Genomic DNA, 24897 nt, shown 5'->3' on the forward strand with positions numbered 1-24897 from the left:
GCAGTCAGCCAAGATCAAATATACCGCCTGGAAGCCGTCAGCCAGTATCACATATCAGATACTAATTCAAATTTACCGCCTGGAATGTCTTGCGGAGCCGCGCAAGAGCCGAGAGGCGCGGCAGCCACTGCACTCTCGTCTGGACCAAATGGAGCCTCCCTCAGGTCTTCACCACTCGCTCTTCCCCCACCTTGGATCAGTCCAAAAAAGAGCCTGAAAGGTGCGTCCCTCAAGCAGGGGGGACGGGAGCCATCAGCCCTGAGCCGAGCCAAGCACCAAAAGCGCCGATGGACACCAGCCGTGTTCCGCGATCTGCAGCCCGGGATATTGCACACAAGATTGCACACAAAGCTATCCCTCTCAGGTTTGTCTTAGGTGTAGCCTTATCATCCTTATTCCTCAAAGCCTGTCAGCGATAGCAGCATTAGCACAGGTAGCCGAGATAGCAGCATTTACACATTAGTCACTATTAGCATCAAGATAACAGATGGTAATTGATGAGGAATTGATGAGGACAGCTGAGTGTGTAGTTCATATTATCACTTTCGTTAGAAGCACCCACGCTTGATCATCCTTGAGATCCTTGATTTCTGCTGGTGGTTGTCCAGACAAGCAGTCCAGATAAACGGTTAAGCAAGTAGGCAGATAAACTGCCATAAAGGTACGGATGATGAACGGATAGGGATAATGAGCGGATGGAGGGTCAGTCAAATGAGGAGCTCTCTCTCCTGAGTCCTCTCACATCCTCTCACACATACGTGCCACACCCCCCTGACTTAGTACGTTTCTGAGGTATGTTAATACCCTGAACATTCAGGGAGAGAATGTTTAAAGGTGCCATGGTAGATGAATAAAGAGATGGTACTTACCAATTATCATGCAATTCTGGCAGTATGAATCAACCTATGAGGACTTGGAGGAGGTTAAAAAAGAGAAGAACCCAGGGGAGTATCTAGTAAAGAAATAATTGAAAACATATAAGGTTAGGTAATACAATTTTTGAACAAACTTATAAAGAGATTCGAAAATTGTCCATGATAAAGGATAAAAATCCCTATCAGGGGGTGAGGGGCCTTCATCGAACTCCCACATATTATGGGTGGGCGATCGAGGAAGGCAAAGTAGGGCACACAGGACATCTGAGTGTAGGAGAAAAGCCCTATAATAAAAACATTATAGATGTATAGGTGTTTAGACCTCAAGGCATTAGGTGAATGCAGTGCTAGTGCAAGGGAAAATAATGAGATGTATATGAGATCTTCCAAAGAGAGACCAAGAATATCAAAGTGGTGGAGAGGGGATGATTGTACGATAATAATGGAATTGTGTGATTTTATTGCGTGGGGGACCATCTGTTTTTTTGGTTGTGAGGGCCCGGTGTACAATAGCTGGCTGGAGTTCATGAAATAATGCCATAATGTTAGATTGCAAGTTGGTAACCATGTCAGGAATACCCCCGATGCACAGATTAGAACGTCTGGTTCGGTTTTCGTAGTCTTCCAATCTGGTCTGTAGCGTTAAGATTTCTTCTACAAGATTTTCCATTTCAGCTATATAGTCCTGTGCAGAATTTTCAATTTCATCCACTCTGAGCTCTAATGCAGCTGTACGGTTGCCCAGCTCACTTATCTTCTTTGTGAGGCTGTTTGTTATATGTTCAGATGTCTGGTTTAGTGCTTTATGGAGCATTCGTTCAATTTTTTTTAAAAGAGCTGAGGGAGCAGAGGAGTCCTGAGAGGAAATTTGTGAGAGGATTTGTTCTGTGTCCGACTCACCTGGAGAGTCTGACTGTGGTAGCTTTTGCCTGTGTAAGCGCACAGAGGTATTGAAGGAAGGAGGAGCCGGGGCCATTTTAGCTGTGGCTCATGCCTGAGTATCCTTAATGGAGGAATTCTTTGACTTGGTTCGGCTGCATCCTAGCACCATTTTTGTGGCCAAAACGAAGCTCCAGGTTCCCGGGAACTAGCGGGAGAAGATGGGTGTATTATTAGCTGGTGGTCTCGGTTATATCAGCGGCTTTTCTCCCCCATGGAGCGAAGTTCTAACAGTGCATGTCCGCCCTGTCAGACTCCGCGCATGCGCCCTCAACCAACTTGTACTTTCAACCCATTCTCCCGCCCCAGCACTCATTTTACCCATTCCTTCTTTCTCCTCTCTACTTAGTTTTACCTGCTTACAGACACCTTTCCTTTTCTTGTACTCTCTCCCAGATGAAAACAATACCTTTTGATGGCAGGAATGTAACATCTTTCCCACTCTCATTTTTCCTGGGTTACAGGAAAGCAAATTGCTTGATTCCCCCATCAACACAGTCTGTGTTTATATGGAAATCCCTCCCGCAATGTTATTGTGTTCTGCGAGCGGGTAGCCTTCCCTGTCAGAAGAACGCTTGCAAAAAATCCAACTGGATGGTACATAGATGTTTGTTTTATAGTGTTACACTGATATATATATATATATATATATATATATATATATATATTTCATTAGTTTAATGTGTGAAACAAATAGGAGTGTGAGCAGGTTACTAATTAAATGTATCATATTGAATAAAAGGTTAGTAGCGCAAGTTTAATATTAATCTTCACCCATGTTCTTTTTTCACAGCAGAGTATGATGAGATGACAAACAATAAAAGTAGTAATACAAATAAAAAAAAAAAAGAATTGTGTGCCACTTCTGTTTTTTACATATTGGTAAAGGTCCAAATTGCAACTTGAAAAATACAGAGATAACGTTAACACAAAAAAGTTGCGCTAAAATCAACCTACTAAATTAAATTCACAACTGATACAAACATAATGTGATAAAATCCAAATAATCATATGCAATAATTAGTGCACTAATAAGTGAACCAATACTCATAAATTCAAAGAGATTAACATAATAGAAAAATGTCCATAAAGCTGGTGAGAATGAGCTTGTCTGGTGTGAAGTAATCACTGCAAGTGGTTCCTGCTGTTTAACAAACACTGCTCTTCACAAGCTGATTGATACAGTTTATAGGTGCTTTTTTTTAAAGTTCCAGGATTGCTTCAAACAACATGGATCTCAATAGAATCAAGGAAAATAAAACATAGCGCAATATGGTAGAAATGACTTCTGAAGCTGAAGTGTGTAAATGAACTCACATTCGGTCAGATGGAAAACAGTGCATTAAGTACGATCAGCTACAATGTACAGCTCCTCAGTCTCCTGGGTCTCGTCACTAGGCTCCTCCCCTATCCCCAGTGTACAGAACAAAGGGATTAGGACTGAAGACAACCCAGCAATAAGACTAGGAAGACCTCAGGTTTACATAAGTCCCTGAGCTCCAGGATCTGTGGGTGTGCCTGTGCATGCACGTGTGTGCTGTGGTTCTTCTAAGTGAGTGAGTGAGTGAGTGAGAAACTTATATAGCGCAACACATGCAAACTGAGTCGCCTCTAAGTGCTTAGTATCCTTTCCCTACTGTACTTTTGCCCTCAGAAAAGATTGGTTTTGAGTTTTTTTCTGAAGGCCAGGTGATTCACCTCCAACCGGATGCTGGTTGGTAGAGCGTTCCATAGTCTAGGTCCTTGGATTCCAAATCTTCGTTCTCCTTTGGACTTGTATCTGGCTTTGGGTATCTGGAGTAGATTTTGGTTGGTGGATTGCAGAACGCGATCGGGGTTGTGACATTTTAATTTTTCGCATAGATATTGGGGGGCATTTCCTTGAACACACTTATGTGTCAAGACAGTGTGCCTTAAAAGTGATTCTGTCTTGTTAGATGTGCTAGGTGTCATGTACTAAGTCTAAGTCTTGTTAAACTCCTATGCTCATGGGCATGTGCTCTTCTCTGTACATGCACATGAAATTGAGCAGTTTTTGGTTAATGAAGTCAGGGGATCCCAGCTGATGTAATTGAATAAATACAGTCATGGAATTTGGGGGTATAGAATTTGGGTGGACCCCATGGCAGTTGTTTCTTGCAAACTTACCCAGAATCCAAACTCTGGGAGTTTGTCTCATTACTAACAGTAATCTGGCCTTGAAATGAAAACATGTAATAACAGTATAAATATACAGTATATTCAAAGGAACATGCAGATGTAGAATTGTACTATTCAAAATAACTTTTGGGAGTGCAGCAAAAAAGCAATTAGTACATGACACCTAGCACATCTGCTAACAAGTATAGTTATCATTGCCCAGCAGTTAACTTTCAAGCTTCTTTGTCTATTGCTGCCTGGTGTTTTGAAAATGTTTCCTTTCATGTAAGGAAAGCTTTCTATAACATAATTTCTATGCTCTAGGAATAGAGTTTTAATCAATAGTTCAGTGAAGCTTAGCACATGAATTAGTTTTAAGGAAACATATAAATTTAGTGAATTATCTTCAAGTCATACCACTGGGATTCTGTAGTGGATTGGAACCTTTGTTTTTTTTTGCTACACTGTTTGAAAATCTATAAATAACATTCCAGTTTATACTCGAAAAAAGCAAAGGAATTAAATTATTTTAGGCCTGGGGCTTCAGCATAGCACTAAAAAAATCAAAGCAGTCTACTAATATGCATTGTGATATCTTCTTCTCAATTTTAAGACAGTTATAGTTAATATTGCATTCAATATATTTGGTATACCAGTATGCTGACTTTATTTTAAACTACTTAGGCTGCGTACACACGGTCGATCCATCCGATGAGAATTGTCCGACGGACCGTTTTCATCGGTTCACCGCTAAAACAGACCGATGGTCTGATGTGCGTACACACCATCAGTTCAAAAACCGATCGGGTCAGAACACGGTGACGTAAATAGGGCTTTGCGTAGAATGACGTTCACGTTGAAAGCATTGGCTTGTTGCGGGTTAATTTGGAGCATGCACACTGGGATACCCCCACGGACGGCGCATGCGGCGTTCAGAAAAAACGTCATTTATGTCGAGTCAAGACGTATTAACATAAAACATGCCCACATCTTATCTATTTGAATTGCGCGCCCTTACGCCAACACAGTTACACTACGCTGCCGTAACTTACGGCGCAAATTCTTTCATTATACGGAAAATACACTGAAAGTTACGGCGGCATAGTGTATCTGGACGGAAAAATGCGCGGAGGTATGTGGATCTGGCCCATTGTTGCTTGTCTGTCTTGCTGATCAGTGGCCTAAATAACCCCCAACCCTCCATAATCCCATAGGACTGACTCAGGAAATTCTGAGTTCAAGGACATGTCCCAGTGCAAATTGCTGGAACACTGATTCTATCTATGCAGGGGCTGTTGAGTGTAATGATTTCCTGCCCAATAGTACCTGCATCTGAAGAAGCAGAAGGAGGCAATAGTGTTGGACACAGATGTTGCCCCTGTACATTAATAAACACATAACATACACAGAACATCTTTCTTCCATTGATGCCTGGGCATAATTTCTCATGCTCAGCAGTAAAACCAGAGCATGTTTCTATTCACTGCACTGATGCCTGAATACTTTCCCCCACACTGGCTTTAATCCTGGGGCATTTACTTTCCTACATACACTGGGGCAATTTTTTACTGACACAGGGCATTTTTTCCTCCACTGAACAATGACTCTTGAAAATGTTTACTTTTCCCTGAATTTGGGCCATTTGTCCTCAAACAGACAATGCCGCTATGATATTTTTCCCACCCATTGACCAATGACACTGGGGCATTTTCGTACCATTGACACTGAGGCATCAGATTTAGAATACTTTATTAATTCAAAAGAGAAATTATTGCTACACAGCCACCCCTCGACAAAGACCACACAAGATCACAACAATGAACAGAACAAGAGACAATTACACAACAAAATTACCAGTAACAGCAATTAGCACCAATAAAACTAATTAAAACTATACTCTAATAAACCATCCATACAATTAAAATATAGAATAGAATAAATAACAGATTAAAAAATAACAGAAGATCGAAATGCAAATAATACACCACTTTCTTTAGCATTACCCCAAATATTAATACCATAATACCAACATACTATAAAAACTACATAAAAATCCTGACCATAAACCAGATTTAATTCTTCATCTCCAGCCCTCACAGAGAAGAATTATATTACTTGATGGCCACAAGCAAAAATGTCCTGTGTCGCTCTGTGGTGCATAATGGTTGTAACAACCTGTCATTGATAGTACTCCATAGACAGACCAGCATACTGTGGAGTGGGTGGGAGGAGTTCTCCAAGATTGAACATACCTTGAACAACATTCTCCTCTCCAACACTGTTGTTAAACACTCCAATCCCAAAAAATCACTGGCCTTGCAAATCAGTTTGTTGATTCTGTTGGTGTCGACCACCCTAAGCCTGCTTCCCCAGCATGTCACAGCATAGAGTAGAGCACTGACCCTTCTTAAGCTGTTTTTTTTTCACACACTGACACCGGAGCATTTTTCTTCATGCAAACACTGACACCACACCATATTTTACAGGGTATTTTTTTTCTCCCACTGACAAATTGACATTGGGAAATGTTTATTTTCCACTAAATGTGGGACATTTTTCCTCAAGCTGTCAATGTCACTGGGACATTTTTACAACCATTGACCAATCACTGATACTAAGGCGTATCTCCTTCAATGTTCTACTGGCATTTTTTCCCTCCCACTTACTACTGACACCATGAAATTGACTGACTACTTACTACTGACACCAGGAAATTTTTCCTCACAATGACACCAATGCCAGGGATTTTTTTCCTACCTTTAATAGCCAGGGTACTTTTAAGTCTTACTACTTGCTGACACCAAAGCGTTTTTTACCACCACAGCAAAAGGACAATGGCTTGTTTTAGCTCCCTTTAACCAGTTATGCAAGGGGCACTATCTGACATAATTCTAATCACTGAACTTCGTAAACCGCGTTGTACATTACATACTCCTCATTCCTGCATTCTACATATTATATATCACATAGTCCATTTTTATATTCCACCAATAGATCCCTTATCCACTTTAGCCCCGGGCCTGTTTTTCAGAGTCGGTGTTTACGAGACAAAACCATTTTTTTTTGCTAGAAAATTACTTAAAACCCCCAAACATTATATATATTTATTTTTCTAACACCCTAGAGAATAAAATGGAAGTCATTGCAATACTTTTTGTCACACCGTATTTGCGCAGCGGTCTTACAAGCGCACTTTTTTTGGAAAAAATTCACTTTTTTAAATGAAAAAATAAGACAACAATAAATTTGGCCCAATTTTTTTATATATTGTGAAAGATAATGTTACGCCGAGTAAAATGATACCCAACATGTCACGCTTAAAAATTTCGCCCGCTCGTGGCATGGCGTCAAACTTTTACCCTTAAAAATCTTGATAGGCGACGTTTAAAAAATTCTACAGGTTGCATTTTTTGAGTTACAGAGTAGGCCTAAGGCTAAAATTAATGCTCTCGCTCTAACGATCGCGGCGATACCTCACTTGTGTGGTTTGAATACCGTTTTCATATGTCGGCGCTACTCGCGTATACGTCTGCTTCTACGCGCGAGCTCGTCGGGACGGGGCGCTTTAAAAAAAATGTTTTTTGCTTTTCGCATTTATTTTTATTTATTTTACAATTTTTAACACTGAAAAAAAAAAAAAAAAATTATCACTTTTATTCCTATTACAAGGAATGTAAACATCCCTTGTAATAGAAAAAAGCATGACAGGTCCTCTTAAATATGGGATCTGGGGTCAAAAAGACCTCAGATCTCATATTTAGGCTTAAATGCAAAAAAAAAAAAAAAATTTGGAAATGTCATTTTTTCAAATGACAAAAAAAAAAATGTTTCTTTAAGACGCTGGGCGGGACTGACGTTTTGACGTCACTTCCGCCCAGCGGAGCTATGGGGACGGGCGAAGGAGATTTTTCCTTCAGTCTCGTCCCCGCTCAGCTGCCGGATGGTCGCGATCTCCTCCGCCGCTACTGACGGCTCCGGTAAGCGGCGGAGGGCGCGGAACAGCGGCGGGAGGGGGGGGGCCCTGTCCCACCACCGATAACGGCGATCTCGCGGCGGATTCGCCGCGGAGACCGCCATTATCGTTAACACGGCCGCCCACAGAAGAGATGAATATCTCGATTGTGGCAGCAGCTGCTACCGTTACCGAGATATTCATCTCTAAAGTGATGACGTATAACGGCGGTGGGCGGTCGGCAAGTAGTTAAACTGTCAGAAAGCAAATGTCTAATACGTTTCCAAGGAAACTTAAAGCGGTGGTTCACCCTGCTGAACAACATTTCAGCATACAATTCGGCATCGTAGCGCGAGCTACAGTATGCCGGTCTTAAATTTTTTATCCCCATACTCACTGTTTAATCGTACCTAGACGATTCCGTCTGCCGCGGGGAATGGGCGTTCCTAGCAAGAGGGAGGGTGATTGACGGCCGACTCTGGCACGTCACGCTCCCCGAAGACAGCCGGAGTAGGTCTCGGCTCTTCACTGCGCCTGCGCACAGGCTATGCGCAGGCGCCGTGAAGAGCCAAGCCTATTTCGGCTATTTCCGGAGAAGCGTGGCGCGCCAGAGCCGGCCGTCAATCACTTTCCGTCTGGATTGGAACGCCCATTCCCTGTGGGCAGTCGGAATCGTCTAGGTAGGATTAAACAGTGAGTACGGGGATAAAAAATGTAAGACCGGCATACTGTAGCTCGCGCTACGATGCCGAATTTTATGCTAGAATAATTTTTTTTTTTTTTTTTAATAGGGTGAACCCCCGCTTTAAGTTGAACTGCCTGGCAGGTCACATGCATATCACATGATAAAACAGTTCTCAACTAAATGCCAGAACTTGCAGATCAAAGATGCAAATGATATATGAGCCATTCAAAGCAAGACCCGAGTTAGTGTCTCAGACCTAGTAGTGCCAGATCCTAGCAGTGCCACTATTTTACGTTACGCTCCATTACAACTTAGGTCTCATTCTAACATACCGATGCTAAGAATATAGGGCCAGATTCACGTAGAATCGCGGCGGTGTAACGTAGATACGTTACACCGCCACAAGTTTTCATCGCAAGTGCCTGATTCACAAAGCACCTGCGATGAAAACTACGCCCGCGGCCTCCGGCGCAAGGCGGGCCAATTCAAATGGGCGTGTGCCATTTAAATTAGGCACGCTCCCGCGCCGGACCTACTGCGCATGCTCCGTTTCCTAACTCTCGCCGTGCTTTGCGCGCCGTGACGTCATTTTTTCGAACGGCGACGCACGTAGCGTACTTCCGTATTCCCGGATGTGTTACGCAAACGACGTTAAATTTAAAATTTCGACGCGGGAACGACGGCCATACTTTAGAAAGCAATACGATTGCTGACTAAAGTTAGGGCACCTAAAACGACGACTAACTTTGCGACGGGAAACTACACTAGCGGCGAACGCGAAAATCCGTTGGGGATCCGCCGTAACTCCTAATTTGCATACCCGACGCTGGTTTACGACGCAAACTCCCCCCAGCGGCGGCCGCGGTACTGCATCCTAAGATCCGACAGTGTAAAACTATTACACCTGTCGGATCTTAGGGATATCTATGCGTAACTGATTCTATGAATCAGTCGCATAGATAGAAACAGGGATACGACGGCGTATCAGGAGATACGACGGCGTATCAGGAGATACGCCGTCGTATCCCTTTTGTGAATCTGGCCCATAGTGTTATTAGTTACTTACCTAATGCATTAAGCTTTTGATACAGTTAAATAGAAATATGTTTTCTATACCCATAGCAGCAGTTATAATTCTAATGTTTCCTTGGTGTAACAGTGAAAAATTATGTGAGAGCAATAAGGTATGCCACCAGTGTATTTTTTGCATATTGGTGTTATGTCAACATGGTTTACTTCAATGTCTTTATGGACTAAAATGAGAACAAGATGAAAAGGCATTTACTGTATGTTCAAATCTCACCATAGTCTGTCTAATAACCTTCCACACTAAAAACTTTCTAAATGTTTCAAACTAAAATAAATCATCTCATAAGACATAAAACTCTATATTTTGCTGTTCAAGTTTTAGAAAAATTAAGTCTAAAAACAACTTGGACGTTTTTACCTCTACCATATGTCCAGACACATAATATGTGTGCTGCAGGCTTTTACTGACTTTGTTGACTCATGCTACCAGGCATCTTGGCCAGCTAAACTACAGCAATTTCCTGTTTATTCAGGAACATTTTCATATCAGTACAGCTTGTAATTCACAGCATACAAGAAAATTGTATCTTGGATTTTTGTTTACTTTTATTTATTGTTAATAAAATATGTATTCTGTTTGTCACTTGTTTTGGAAATTGGTAATCAGTACTTTCGTGAATGTTGGCATTGTAAAATAGCATTTTGTCTACATTGTTTTTACATGCTGCACAATCGGATAGTTTAGGCCCCTTTCACACTGAGGCGCTTCTAAACTGCCAGTAAAACACTGAGCGCTTTTTAACAGCTTTTGAAGGCAAAAATACGTGTATATATACATAAAAACTTTGGCCCAGATTCTCAAAGTTACGCCGGCGTATCTCGAGATGCGCGGCGTAAGTGTATATATACGCTGGCGTATCTATGCGCTGTACCCACAGAGCCAGATACGCCTGAAAATAGGCTTCTTCCGACCAACATAACTTTTCTACGCTGGCGTAGCGTGGGCGCATATTTACGCTGGGCGCATCTTGCGCTCCCATTGATTTCCGATTCAAATATGCAAATGAGGGAGATATGCCGATTCCCAAACGTACATGCGCCCGACGCAGGCTACGCACGATGCGTGTAAGCTGTACGTCCGACCTAAACTTACCCCTCATAAAGCAGGGGTAACTTTGCACCAGACGTGTGCAGGTCAGCTGGAGAGCAGCTTCAGCAGCACCGTTACGGACGAGCTGAGCAACCACACTTGCAGGACAACACACCTGTATGCCAACATGCCAGGGGCAGGCATGGTCATAGCACTACTAGTGTGTGCCCAGGCGCGTAGAAGGAGGAGGGCATGGAAGAGGATATACCAAACGCACATGAACGTCTTTGGCATGGGAGATTCGGAGGTGTATCGCATCTTCAGATTCAACACTGATGCCATCCAGGAAATAGCCACAACCCTGCAGGATGACATCACCAGCCAGACACATTGCTCACATGCAGTGCAGCCACTAGTCAAGGTACTGGCAACACTGCATTTCCTCGCCAGTTGATCTTTTCAGCGTACAAGTGGAGTTGTGGCTGGGATGTCACAAACCAGCATGAGCAGATGTGTGCACCAGGTTGTCCCCGCAGTCCTCAGACGCATGTCCCACCACATCATCAGACCCACCCATGAGCATCTGCGGAATAAGGCAATGGCGGATTTTGTCAGAATTACTGGATTCCTACGCACCGTGGGGGCCATTGATTGCACACATGTGGCACTACGCCCCCCCCGTGCCACAGAGCACATATGCCGCAATCATAAGCACTGGCATTCCATCAACGTACAGGTGATAGTCGATGCCCAAGGCCTCATATGGCACGTCCGTGCCAAATACCCAGGGTCCAGCCACGACAGCTACATATACCGTCAAAGCACCATCCCAACAGAATTCGAACAGAACGTGTATGGGGACAGCTGGCTGGTTGGTGAGTGACATGGGAGTCAGGCATTACTGTCCGACCCAATGATGGAGACATCACGAGGGGCACATGCACGACTAACATCCTCCTGTCTTTTCCCTTCTAGGTGACTCTGCATATGCACTTGGGCCCCATCTCATGACTCCATTCCGGGATCCCCAAACGGAAAGGGCCTGGAGATTGACATAGGTGATGACCTGACACCTGAACCAGACATTCCCCCCCCCTGCCCGAGGCTACCCCGTCTGCTGAGGGAACAGCAGTCAGGAGTTGTCTCGTGGAACGTATCTTTGCACGTTAAACACACACATTCATCATGTCACAAGGAGAATGCACGCATGCACACCACTGTGGTCCCTAGCACACATACACCACATCCACATCACATTGGATTAGCCCAAGTCCAACATGCCGGACTTGGGAGCAGCAACGCCACGCCAAGGCTCCAATTACGTTGCTGACCATTCATACCACATTCACACGGGTCGTGGGGATAACTTCTCCCCAATGACCGAGGGTGACACCCCTTTGCTGGCAGGAGTGTCACCCCCACATTCACACACCAGTCACACTATAATCTGCACGCCTCACCGTGTGCAGTAATTGAAACAAAACAAAAACGCTCTTCACCAGAGCACAAAATAAATAAAAACGCTCTTCACTAGAGCACAAAACGGCTCCATAACTGCCTGGTAGAAGGCTCAGGTGGGGGGGGCATCAGGTGGAGGAGCATCCACCGGTCTCTCCATGGCTGGAGGCCTGCCCTCTAAAGCCACGGCAATGCGGGTGAGGATGGTGTTAATCTCTGACTGCACCTGCTGCGACTGTCTCCCCTCCGCCTCAATGGCAGCTGTGTTGCCCTTGACGACCTCAGTCAGGGACCTCACCTCTGTCACGAGGGTATCCATTGTGGCCTGCAGCTCCCCCAGGCAGGTGATCACAGCTGCAGTGTTGCCTGCCACATCTTGCAGGCCGTCATTGATGTGGCCCGTGGAGGCCAGGCTGTCTGCCACTCACCCATATGGCGGGTCTGAGAGTCCTGGGCACTGGTAAGATTCTCAGGCAGGAAGTCAGGAACCCCCCTGGTCTTCCTGGTTGCCTTCCTGGGGCCAGGAGAGGCTTGAGGCCTGGCATAGGGGGAGAGACTTGAGGGAGTGGGTGGGTTGGGGATGGATCCAGAGGGGCTGGATGATATGAGGCTTGACGTCCGGGACGGACCAGCCGAGAGGGAGGACTCTTCAAGATACAGGGACACCTCCTCACCCAGATGTTCCGCATCCTCCTCAATCACCTCTTCAGTGGAGGTCTGGGCACCACTCCCCTCCACCAATGCCTCTTGGCTTCCCAGGGGGTCAGGGGCATGATGATCAGGGGATAAAGGTGTGGGACGGGCAGAGGCACCAGATGGCCCAGCTCCCTCCTGGACATCTGCGGATGACACAAAACATTCACATGTTGGTGGACCCACACACTTATCACATGTTCCCTTCCACCCCCTCACATGCTACACACCAGATAGGAGAAAAAACACACTTACCTGTCCTTAAGGGCGGCTCAACTCCCTCCACTTGCTCCCTCTCAATGCAGCGAGCAACCACCTGCTCCTCAGAAGTCAGCCGAATACTAGAGGCTGGCCCACCACCAGTGCCCCTGGCATGCCTTCTCATATTGGCCAGCTTCTCCTTGACCCTCCTGCGCATGTCATTCATTTTCTTGGCATTGTCCTGGGGTCTCCTCACCTCATTGCCTAGGGCATTCACCTGGGTGGTTATCCGCATCAGGATTTCATCCCTCTTGCCCTTGCTGGTATCCTTGCTCTGTCCCCCATGGAGGCGAGCGTCATATCTCTCCATGGCCGCTATTATGATGGCCCTCTCCTCTGGGGAGAAGTTCTTCTTCCTATTCCCACTACGCCGAGCAGACATGGTCAACAGGAAGAGAGCAAAAGTACCTACATCACTAACAATCAGACGGGTGTACTTTTGCTTTCGACGGGCGCATGTCTGGGCGTATTTATGCCCTGGGCATAAACGGTGGGCCGGCGTATCTCAGGATTTACGCCAGGCATAGTTGTGAGCATGCGCAGAGGGGCGCGGGACATACGATCACGTCACGGCGCATGCGCCGTTCTTTCGGCCCTTCATTTGCATGGGGTCACGGTTCATTTAAATGGATCACGCCCACTTCCTTCCTACTTTGAATTACGCCGGTTTACGCCAACTATTTTACGTTACGCCAGCGCAAAATTGGACGCATTTGCTTTGAGAATACGGAACTTGCCTCTTTAAGTTACGTCGGCGTAACGCATATGAGATGCGCTACACCGGCATAAAGATGCGCCGATCTACGTGAATCTGGGCCCTTATATATATTTTTTTCTTTTTTTTATAAGTGATTACATACCCTCTGTTCTCAGCTGTACAAGGGGCTTGGAGCAGTGGTGGTGGAGAAACAGCAGCACACTGATATTCACAGTGAATGGCTAGCAGGCGGTGTGCCAGCACAAGTATGACCATTGGAGGATAGGAAGTCTGTTTTCCCACCACAGCCATAAAACTGGTCACATTGGGATGAATATGCTCTCATGCCTAGTGTGGTCAATTTAAGATGGGAAAGCAGAGAGATCGGTAGGTTCACCGGGTATTTCACACAAAGAAAGCAATACAAAGACAACAGGATACTTTGTAACACAAGTACACGGTACAACAAACACATATCAGGAATATGAAATGTTGGGGAAACACACAGTTTAAATGATGGGAAATGATTAAGCCCTGCCTAGGACCACCACTCTTTAATGTTTAACTTAAAACAAGCTTAATCAATTTCATGTTCAAGTTTGTTTTGGAGAGAGAGGCATGGTTGCAGTGTGTTATATTTGGGTCTAACAAAGTTGGATTGGATCTGATATCATCAGTGTTCAACTGCAACTTTCTTGCTGAGTTCATAGAGTGAGGTTGGGCTCCCTTTTAGTTGCCACCCAGAATTTTATAGGTGAGGGTCCGATCTTCAGACAGGCTTGAACATTTCTCTAAATGCTTATTTTCTATCATCTGTCACAGAACATTAACTAAATTAAAAATATCTCAAATTGATAAAGCAATAAATCACCATTTTAGTGAAGTGTAAAAAGTATAGAACTCATGTTAAAGCGGTTGTATACCTGCAAAAACAAAACAAAAAAAACTGTAAGGCAAAGGCATAATGAGCTAGTATGCATACTAGCTCATTATGAAATACATACCTTAGAACAAAGCATCGGCATTGCATCCTGGTCACCGCCGAGGAGCTGACATTTTCCCCTCTGCGTTTCTTCCAGCGATGTGAGTGGCCAAAGCTGTCATGATGTCACTCCTGCGCATGGATGCATGAGTCCTTCATTCCAGAAAAGTCTGGCAGCATCCTCTGGACTTTTAAAGTGCATGCACCGCTGATGTCAGCAGCTGCATGCAAGGTGAGATATTTATTTTACCTACAGGTAAGCCTTATTATACTGTAGGCTTGCCTGTAGGTAATAATGTGCTAAAGGGGTATATGTTTATGGTAAATTGATTGTAAAGTCCCCCCCCATATTAATAACAAACATGTAATACTTACCTGCTCTGTTGCAGTAGATTTGCACAGAGCAGCCCAGATCCTCCTCTTCTCAAGGTCCCTTCTGCCTTTACAACCCCCTTAATGTTTCACCACTTGCAAATTTCCTCCCGATTCCAATCCCAATGACACCTTGCAAATGTTTCTCAGGGGTTTGCAGGGTATCAGGAGGAAAGGAAGAAATGGGAAATATTTCCAAAGTGACACAGAAAACAGTAAAACCTAAGAAAAAAATCTTCAAGTTACTCCTTCCAAACCTTCCAATTGACTGAACTTTAGATGTGAACAAAAAGCAACAGCTTTCCACTAATGATGTAGAACAATACATGCCACTGTCTTGTGCAGTAAAATAATTATCCAAGTTATAGAATGTATATACATAGCACTTAAAAAGCAACAAGAAAGTACTAGATTATTTACATTGCAAGGTTATGCAAACAAGGGGGCAGATCCACAGAAGAAGTACGCCGGCGTATCTACTGATACGCCGGCGTACTTTCAAATTTCCCGCGTCGTATCTTTAGTTTGAATCCTCAAACCAAGATACGACGGCATCTGGGTAAGATCCGACAGGCGTACGGCTTCGTACGCCTTCGGATCTTAGATGCAATACTTCGGCACCTGCTGGGTGGAGTTTGCGTAGTTTTCCGCGTCGGGTATGCAAATTAGCGATTTACGACGATCCACGAACGTACGCGCGGCCGTCGCATTTTCTAATGTCGTCTGTAGTCGGCTTTTTCCGGCGTATAGTTAAAGCTGGTATTTTGAGGCGTATAGATAGACTTGCCATGTTAAGTATGGCCGTCGTTCCCGCGTCGAAATTTGAATTTTTTTTTGCGTAAGTCGTCCGTGAATAGGGATGGACGTAACTCATGTCTAAGTTCAAAAAATTACGTTGTTGCGACGTCATTTCGCACAAAACCACGGCAGGAAATTTCTGGACGACGCATGCGTAGTTTATTCGGTGCAGGGACGCGCTTCATTTAAATGAAACCCGCCCCCTACCTGCCGATTTGAATTCCGCCGCCAGAAATACACTACGCCGCCGTAACTTAAGGCGCAAACTCGCTGAGGATTCGAATATATACGCCAGGTAAGGTACGGCGGCGTAGTGTATCTCTGATACGCTGCGCCGATCTAAATGTATGTGGATCTGGCCCAAGGTAATTAACATATGATATATCTGTTTTTAATACCATCCAAAGTCCAGAACATTTCTAAAAGACAGATTCGTTGGCTAGTCTTAACAAGCTCACTTGGAGCGAGAAAACGTAGAGTTTTCTTTTGCTTGTTTCCACATAACAACATATACCTTTCACACATCTACACATTCTTATTTATTAAGAATACAGGTCTGTAAGACATTTCACGAGTAGCAATTATATATATTTTGTGTGTGAAATGTTTTCCTTTTGGTTGACTAAGTAGCAGAATTTCTATAGAAGTCTCCTACAGGATTTCTTTTTTTATATTGTATACTTTTCTATGAGGAGCGTTTCAGCCCACACTGTGCTATAATACAGGCTATTATGGTGTATTAGTAATAATTTCCAAATATATACATTTTTGATTATTTTTAAATGTGAAATAAGCAGTATAGTATAATAGTATATTAATTAAAATAAACTATGCACTTCATATACAGGTAGAATTACTTTGATCTTGACAAGTAGTGCAAAGACACACATCTGGTTCTTTTAGCATTCAGAGATTCCTTCTTAGCGTCCAAAAATATAATATAGCCATTTGTTATTCTTTTCATGTATTGTATTTATAATAAGTCATTTTCCATCTCCTCTGATGTAGAATGGGATAAAACGAAATTTGCATAAAAATAGCATTGGAAATAAGCTACCAATATTTATATTGACTCTCGAGGAAAAATAAAATATGAGTTAATGATTTATTAGGAAACTGAAGTCAAAGCAAAATCTTCAACCTTGCTTTCTAGCATTACCCTCCCTTTTCTTCTCTGTTGTGGATAGTATAGAAAGCTGCACTGTCACTTTAGGCCTCATTAACATGGGCTGATTACATTGGTGCCACATGCAGGGCCATGTTTCACCAGCAACACCTGTGCATCCCTGTGTCGGAAGTCCCATTGTTGACTTTGGGACACAGCCACTTTATCTCAGAATCACATCCGTGTGGGTGCATGTCCCCAAACTCATACTGGGTATACTGGAGGCCGTGTACCTGCACTAATAACTTAAACTATTACTAACTTTTAAATTATAGGTATTGGAATTTCCTTTCAAATTTGTCTGTTAGCGAACATAATGAATAAAAAATATTCCGGATCTGAAATAATGAATGCCATATCTAAACGAATGGAACATAACAAATTAATAATACTAAATAACAATAATAATACAACTTCGCATTACTATTATTATTAATGTGTTCCATTCCATTTGTTTAGATGTGGCATTCATTATTTCAGATAATTCGTAACTTTGGATACATTTGTTTTAGTTATGTTGGCTAACAGACAAATTTGAAAGGAAAGTCCAATACCTATGATTTAATAGTTAGTTATTATTAGTTAGTTATCATTTAGAATTTTCTGATTTTTCTTTCTTTTTTTCTGATTTTATAGTTTTCGGATTTTCGATTTTACGAACTCACAAATTCTCAAATATATGAATTTACCAATGGCGATCAAAACTAATTACCCAAAAAAAAAGAAATGAAACAAAACATTTTTTGGCTGTGCACATCTAACCTGCACCCACATTCACACAGATGTCATATCTGTTCAGCTGCTATGTCTTAATAGACAACAATTGGATTTCCGGTATGGGGATTCATGCAACATCTATGCATCCCCATCCCAGTAAGCACGGCCCTGCACAAGGCATGGATGTAATCTCCTTGTGTGAATGAGGCCTTAGATTTGAAGTTTATACACTGAACTTTTGTGTTAGAATTCAATATAAAGATTGATTGAAACAGAAATAAAAAAAAAATTATAATGAATTACCATAATCTAAATTTTACATATTAAATGCTGTAATCTATGGTGATTAAGAGTCACTGCAATGAGTACAATATGAGTACAATACAATCATAGTGATGTATTTTCATTCTTGCAGGTTCCCCTTATAGAGATAAAATAACCATAGCCATTCTTCAGCTTCAAGAGGAAGGAATTCTGCATATGATGAAAGAAAAATGGTGGAGGGGCAATGGGTGCCCTGAAGAGGAAAGTAAAGAAGCCAGTGCCCTAGGAGTACAGAATATTGGAGGAATTTTTATTGTTTTGGCTGCTGGACTGGTCCTTTCAGTATTTGTTGCAGTCGGAGAGTTTTTATACAAGTCAAAAAAAAATGCTCAGCTAGAAAAGGTAAGTAGGCATTAAAGAAAAAACACTGTAAGCTAAAAGTAGTAGTCACATTCATCTGCAATTCATCTCCTTACCCCATCCTCCTCTTAGGAGCTGGAGAACAACTGTGCTTTATAAATATTGCTGAAGGCAGTGCTTTAACACACATCCCTTCACTTCCATCATTGCTTTCCTTGACATCACAGAACCCTTTTCACCCACACCATACGCACCCTTAGAAAGTGCAGGAGACAGAAACTGCAAGCAGCCCAGAAGACATACAGAGTCAGTTAGGCATGACTTACACAGACATGTAAGAAGCTTTATTTGGAAAATTAGGAAAAACCTTGTTGTTTTAGGTAAATGCTCCAGGCTTGATGAAAGCTTATTATTATTATTATTATTATATGAGCGACTCCAGTGGGTAGATCACTCTACCAGGGTTCCAAATTCGTCCCCTCTACTATAGACCTGTGTGTCCTGTTTGTATACATATGAGATTAAATCTCTCTGATGTACGATTCCTCTATTTCATGAAGGATCCACGTATTTATTGTATATTGTTCCTGCACTACCAGTAGTAGGTAAAATATGTTATCAATACCTAACTGGATATGATTTTAGGATCAATCTGGGTGCTATGAAAATGGAGGCCCATCAGTGGTATTATATGCAAGAGCCAAATGCAGAATTCCTAGTTTAATATTTATTAGAAAACATGCTGTCTTGGTGCTGTTTTGGCACTCACGCCTATTAGGCTGGACTCACTCTTCTTCATGTGCATTGCAGTATGAGTGGTGACATACATGCACTGGTGTGAACTGGCCCATGTCGTTTCTCATCAAAACACACTGAACTGTAGCACATAGATGTTAACCAGCCACATAGGAAAGAATAGGATCTCCACTAGGGGCGCATGAGTTTTGCTGCATTAAAGCAGAAAAGGGTGAATGGGCCATATGCGGCTTGCAAGATGAAAAAACAGAAAAAAATATATATATACAGCATATCCTATCATAACTATAACAAAGGGTGTGCAGAAAAGGTGTAGACTGAAAAACATATACTGTAGGTCACTGTTAAAGCACCTTTTGCATGAACAAATGAGTCTTACTATATTTTACATTTAATCATTAGCTATATCAGTGAAAGTCAGTGAAATACTTAAAAACATAAAAAAAATTGTGTTCTGGAATGAAGAGCCTGGCCTTATTCACTGTGGGACTCTGCTTAAAAACAAACTATGTTAATCCTGAGTTCTTCTGAGCATTGTGAATGTGAAATGCATGATGTAGACAATCTCCTTACTGGGCTCCATGGATGTCTGTACATACATGAAGTTCCAGGAGACTTCAGAAGCTTTGATAACAGAATTTATGAAGAAGAAATCCTTTGATAAGGCTACACAAATATTGTATCTTCAGAATAAACCACTACACAAAAAAGATGAATGGCATTTTGACCAAACAGTAACACTAATTACTTGAATTAAATTTTATTCAGCTGAAGTGGGGTATTAGATACAAATTGTATTTTATGTAACCGTAATGCAAAACACACTTTAGATATTGAAATATGCTTACACTTCAGATGTACTGTATATCTTTTGCTTGAGACCAAAATGAAAGACTTAAGATATGTAATTCTTTTTTTTTTAATGCCTTAAGTGAGATTTAGGCTGAGCAGATATAATATTTACATACATTGATTTGCAGTACCAAGAACCCAGTCCCAGTAATTATCTGCACAAGGATTCCATTTGATGAACAATCGCCCTACACTTAACCCTGACAGTTTTCTAATTTTTTAAAGTGGAACTGACATTTAACCCTTACCCAAACACTAAAATGTAATCTAAATCATAAAATTAACTCTTTGGGCCAGATCCACAGACGAAGTACGCCGGCGTATCTACTGATACGCTAGCGTATTTTCAAATTTCCAGCGTCGTATCTTTAGTTTGAATCCTCAAACCAAGATACGATGGCATCTGGGTAAGATTCGACAGGCATACTGCTTCGTACGCCTTCGGATCTTAGATGCAATACTTCGGTACCTGCTGGGTGGAGTTTGCGTCGTTTTCAGCGTCGGGTATGCAAATTAGTGATTTACGACGATCCACGAACGTACGCGCGGCCGTCGCATTTTCTAACGTCGTCTGTAGTCGGCTTTTTCCGGCATATAGTTAAAGCTGGTATTTTGCGGCGTATAGATAGACTTGCCATGTTAAGTATGGCCGTCGTTCCCGCGTCGAAATTAGAATTTTTTTTATTATTTGCGTAAGTCGTCCGTGAATAGGGATGGATGTAACTCACGTCTAAGTTAAAAAAATGACGTCCTAGCAACGTCATTTAGCGCAATGCACGGCAGGAAATTTCGGGACGACGAATGCGCAGTTCATTCGGCGCGGGGACGCGCTTCGTTTAAATGAAACCCGCCCCCAACCCGCCCAATTTGAAATCCGCTGCCAGAAATACACTACGCCGCCGTAACTTACGGCGCAAACTCGCTGAGGATTCGAATATACGCCAGGTAAGGTACGGCGGCGTAGTGTATCTCTGATACGCTGCACCGATCGAAATGTATGTGGATCTGGCCCTTAGTACTTAGCATAGCATAAAAATGTAAACTTCATTGTCATCCCTGGAAATAAATATTTAAAGTGATGCTGTAACTTTAACAACAACAATTGTATAAGGGCAAGAGTCAGTAGGCATACTTCCACATTGCCAGGGAATGTTGGAACTTTGTCTGATCAGAAAACTCCTGTATTTAGATAAAGTATTGTAGGTGGACTGAAATCGAAATTAACCTTAAACACTTAGGCCCCTTTCACACATACGGACTGTTCATCCGTTTTTAATCTATCCGTTGACAGATGAAAAATGGACATCAATGCATTCCTATGAAAAAACAGATGCAAAGGATGATCATTCATTTGCATCTGTTTTCATCCGCTTACGTCAACATCCGTATTTTTGAAACCCTATTTTTCATCCATCAAAAAAAAAACAGAACAATTTCATATGATATGTTTCTGTGAAAATAGACCTTGTAGGCCAACTTTTTAGTTGTTACTGTATGTTATCTTTTTCCTGTTAAATTTCAATAAACATATTGAAAGTAAAAAAACAAATGTTAGCGGAAGACATTTGCTTACATCTGATCCGCTGACATCCGTTTTTAAACTCGTTTTTTTCCCCTCACTGTATAACAGCTGGTTGCTAAGGAGGGGGCCAGGAAGCCATACGCTGCATCCATAACAATCGGTGAGTCATTAGCTGTCAGCTGAATCTTAAAAAAAAAGTAAAAAAAAAAGTGGCAAAAAAATTGTGAAAAAAAGGGTGTACCAGACCTTCAGGTCTGGTATAGATTCGGAGGGGACTGCCCCATCATGCCCAATTTTGTTTTTAAAAAGGGCGTGGGGTCCCCCTCAAAATCCATACCAGACCCTTATCAGAGCATGCAGCCCAGCAGGTCAGGAAAGTGAGGGAATGACCGAGTGCTTCCTCCCGGCTGCTGTCTTCTTCCTCAACGCTGCTGTCTTCCTCGCTGATGGTTACCCACTAATAACAAAAAAGCCGGTCTTCTCCTGAGGCTGTCTTCCTCCGTTGTGTTGTCCCTGGTGTCTGCGCAGAGCCTCCCTGCCCTAAAGCACCCACCCCCCATGTTGAGGGCATGCAGCCTAGTATAGTTCAGGAGGGGGCACTCGCTCGTCCCCTCCCTTTCCAGACTTTCTGGGCTGCATGCCCGGATAAGGGTTGGGTATGGATTTTGGGGGGCACCCCCTTCCCTCCAAATCTATACTAGCCTCAAAGGGCCTGGTATGGACCTGAGGGGGGATCCCATGCATTTTTTTTTTTGCATTTCTGTTTATGCCGTATTTTTTTTTTTTTTTTACATTAAGCTGTCAGCTGGGAACCCTGCTGACAGCTGATGACTCATTGGTTGTTAAGGATGTGTCAGCTGGCTTCCTGGCCCCCTCCTTAGCAACCAGCATTATACAGTGTTTTAAGTTCAGTTCAGTCATTTTTTTTGTAAAAAAATGGTGAAAAACTAAAGAGCATGGGTGGAAAATGGATATAAAACAGACAAATTCTTCATCCGTTTTGACATGACTGAACTGATGAAATGAACGGTCCATATGTGTGAAAGGGGACTAACATTTACTCTAAACTGTTGTCACTTAAACCCTCATACCCTAGCTTTAGCTTAATCTCCAACAGCCTCTACAAAACTATACTTGTCAGCTAGAAAAACTACTGGTGCTAAAACTACTTTTTTCCTGTCAAGATCTACAGCTCCAACTTCAGGCCCTCTGAAACGCATTGTCCTAGCAACCACCCGCACACTTCACCAGCTGCCGGCCCTCCGAGTCACGTGGTACTGAGGGCGGCTCTAGCTTGTCTGACGGCCAGCGAGTCTCCTTCGAATGAGACCTGTCAGTGTGCAGAGTGTCGGCAGCTGCACCCTGATTCGGATATCCTGTCTCCTAGTATTAGCTGCAAGCCTTTGTCCAGGACATGTAATGCTGAGGGAAGTCAACTAGCGGATGACAAGCCTATATCTACTCATGTTTGTGAGTGTATTAATTTTATACTTATTTTATCTATTGAATAAAAAGGTTTTGCACCAGAGCCTGTGCGCTCTTTTTTCCATTTGTGTTTCCAAATTCACAAAGTATAAAGTCACAACTTTGCTTAAATCCAATCTTCACTGTTTGTGTCTTGAAATATTAAAGTATTGCCCATTTTTCAATACTCTATGTACCAGTATAAATGTATGTATCTGCAATAAGGGAATATTGCCTTGGCGCAGAAGAAGGGTCTCAAACTGGTGGCCCTTCAGTTGTTGAGCAACTACAAGTTTCATGAGGCATTGCAAGGCTGACAGTTACAAGCATGACTCCCACAAGCAGAGACATGATGGGACTTGTAGTTTCGCAACAGCTGGAGGGCTGCCAGTTCGAGACCCCTGGCGTAGAAGAACATGTGGCTTTTGTTCACAAAGTAGCACAATTAACATGCAGTTAAAAGCAGATCTTTGATAATGTGTAGCTTTTCCTATAGGTTGCTATTTTTATTATGATCACGTACAGCTCTGTACTTGATTGTGTTTTATTTCTGTTCACACAGCAGAGCGATCAAAAACATATAGATAGCTGTTTTCATACCCATCCTTTGTGCGAGAATATTTTTTTTTCTCTTTAAAAATGTATAACTAATACTGAGAAGATTTATTTTTGCTGATATATATTGGAAATTCAAGAATATAATATAGGTGTTTTCTTAAGATATATGGAGGATTAAAGGGGGAAAAATTACAGTCTCACAGCTTATTTCAAGTAAACATTAAAGACATAAGAGAGCATTAAACAAGTAGTACATCATTTGGAAAATTGTAGTAGCTCAGCCATTTGCATACTTGCATTGCTTTCCTGTAACCACAAGATGGTGTATTGTTATGTTAAATGAAATTATTATTGTTTTATGCACTGCAGTTGGTTGGAAAGCAATGTAGTATGTATTACTGAAAATATGCGTGTTGAACAGTTAAGAATTAAAAAATGCTGAATGTTTCCAATCATATATATATATATATATATATATTATTCAAATAATATATTTGGGGAAATGTATTGTTTTTTTAGGATTACATAACCTATTCCGTAAATCTTTTTTCAGTTTTTATATCTTACAGAAGGTTCTAGACTCGATCAAGAAAAAAAAAATCAGACTTGAATCTTAAAAGTCTACTATTAAATTGTGATGCACCATTAACTTCCTTAATGTTATGTTTCCCACAGGAAAAAACATTTAAACACGTTAATTCAAAATGGGTACCGATGCTGCATGTTAAAATAGACCATTTTGGGCCCAAAAATTACTTAAAATTCAGAAAAATGTACTAAAACATTTTTAATTTGCTAAATGTTGCTTGATATTTGTGCTACTTTTTGGTTTAAATAGATACCAAATATGTCAAGCTATAAAATTACATCAAATAGGCAATACTTTATAAAGCTTTTCAACTCATCAATTTAGAGTTGACCATAAATAATTGCATAAACATTCTTCCTCTCACTCTGCTGTGGACAGTGACACCTACTGTAATATGTGTAACCTGAGTGCTGTTTACATATGGACATCCTGTGTGGATAAGCGTGTGTGTGCGTGTGCTTGGGAAGGTTCCTTTTAAATGTTAATTTTTTTTTTGGATTTTTTTTATTTCATGTTTTCCCTTTACTATAATACTTTTAACACTGCTGGATATAATCTGACAGCAGTGACCACAGAAGTGCTTGAGAGCAGAGCCCTTCTGGGCTCGCAAAAAAGTGAGAGCATTGGTGAACAGATGTTCACCAATCCGCCACCACTTGCTATCCTAAGGATTCTCAACC

At 42.2% G+C, this 24897-nt stretch overlaps 1 protein-coding gene across 2 annotated transcripts in view; it reads left to right on the top strand.

Moving 5' to 3' along the window:
* Nucleotides 1-24897, top strand: part of GRIK2 (glutamate ionotropic receptor kainate type subunit 2) — an 843393-nt gene that overhangs the window by 784477 nt on the left and 34019 nt on the right. The window contains exons 16-17 of one of the 2 annotated variants that reach the window (XM_040350159.1): nucleotides 18268-18518; nucleotides 22791-23076. In XM_040350159.1, coding sequence (XP_040206093.1) covers nucleotides 18268-18518; nucleotides 22791-23076 — 537 coding nt within the window. The remainder of the gene's footprint in view (nucleotides 1-18267; nucleotides 18519-22790; nucleotides 23077-24897) is intronic. The other variant, XM_040350160.1, reaches the window with a different exon arrangement.

Source organism: Rana temporaria, chromosome 4 (assembly GCF_905171775.1).
Source record: "Rana temporaria chromosome 4, aRanTem1.1, whole genome shotgun sequence".
Lineage (NCBI taxonomy): Eukaryota > Metazoa > Chordata > Amphibia > Anura > Ranidae > Rana > Rana temporaria.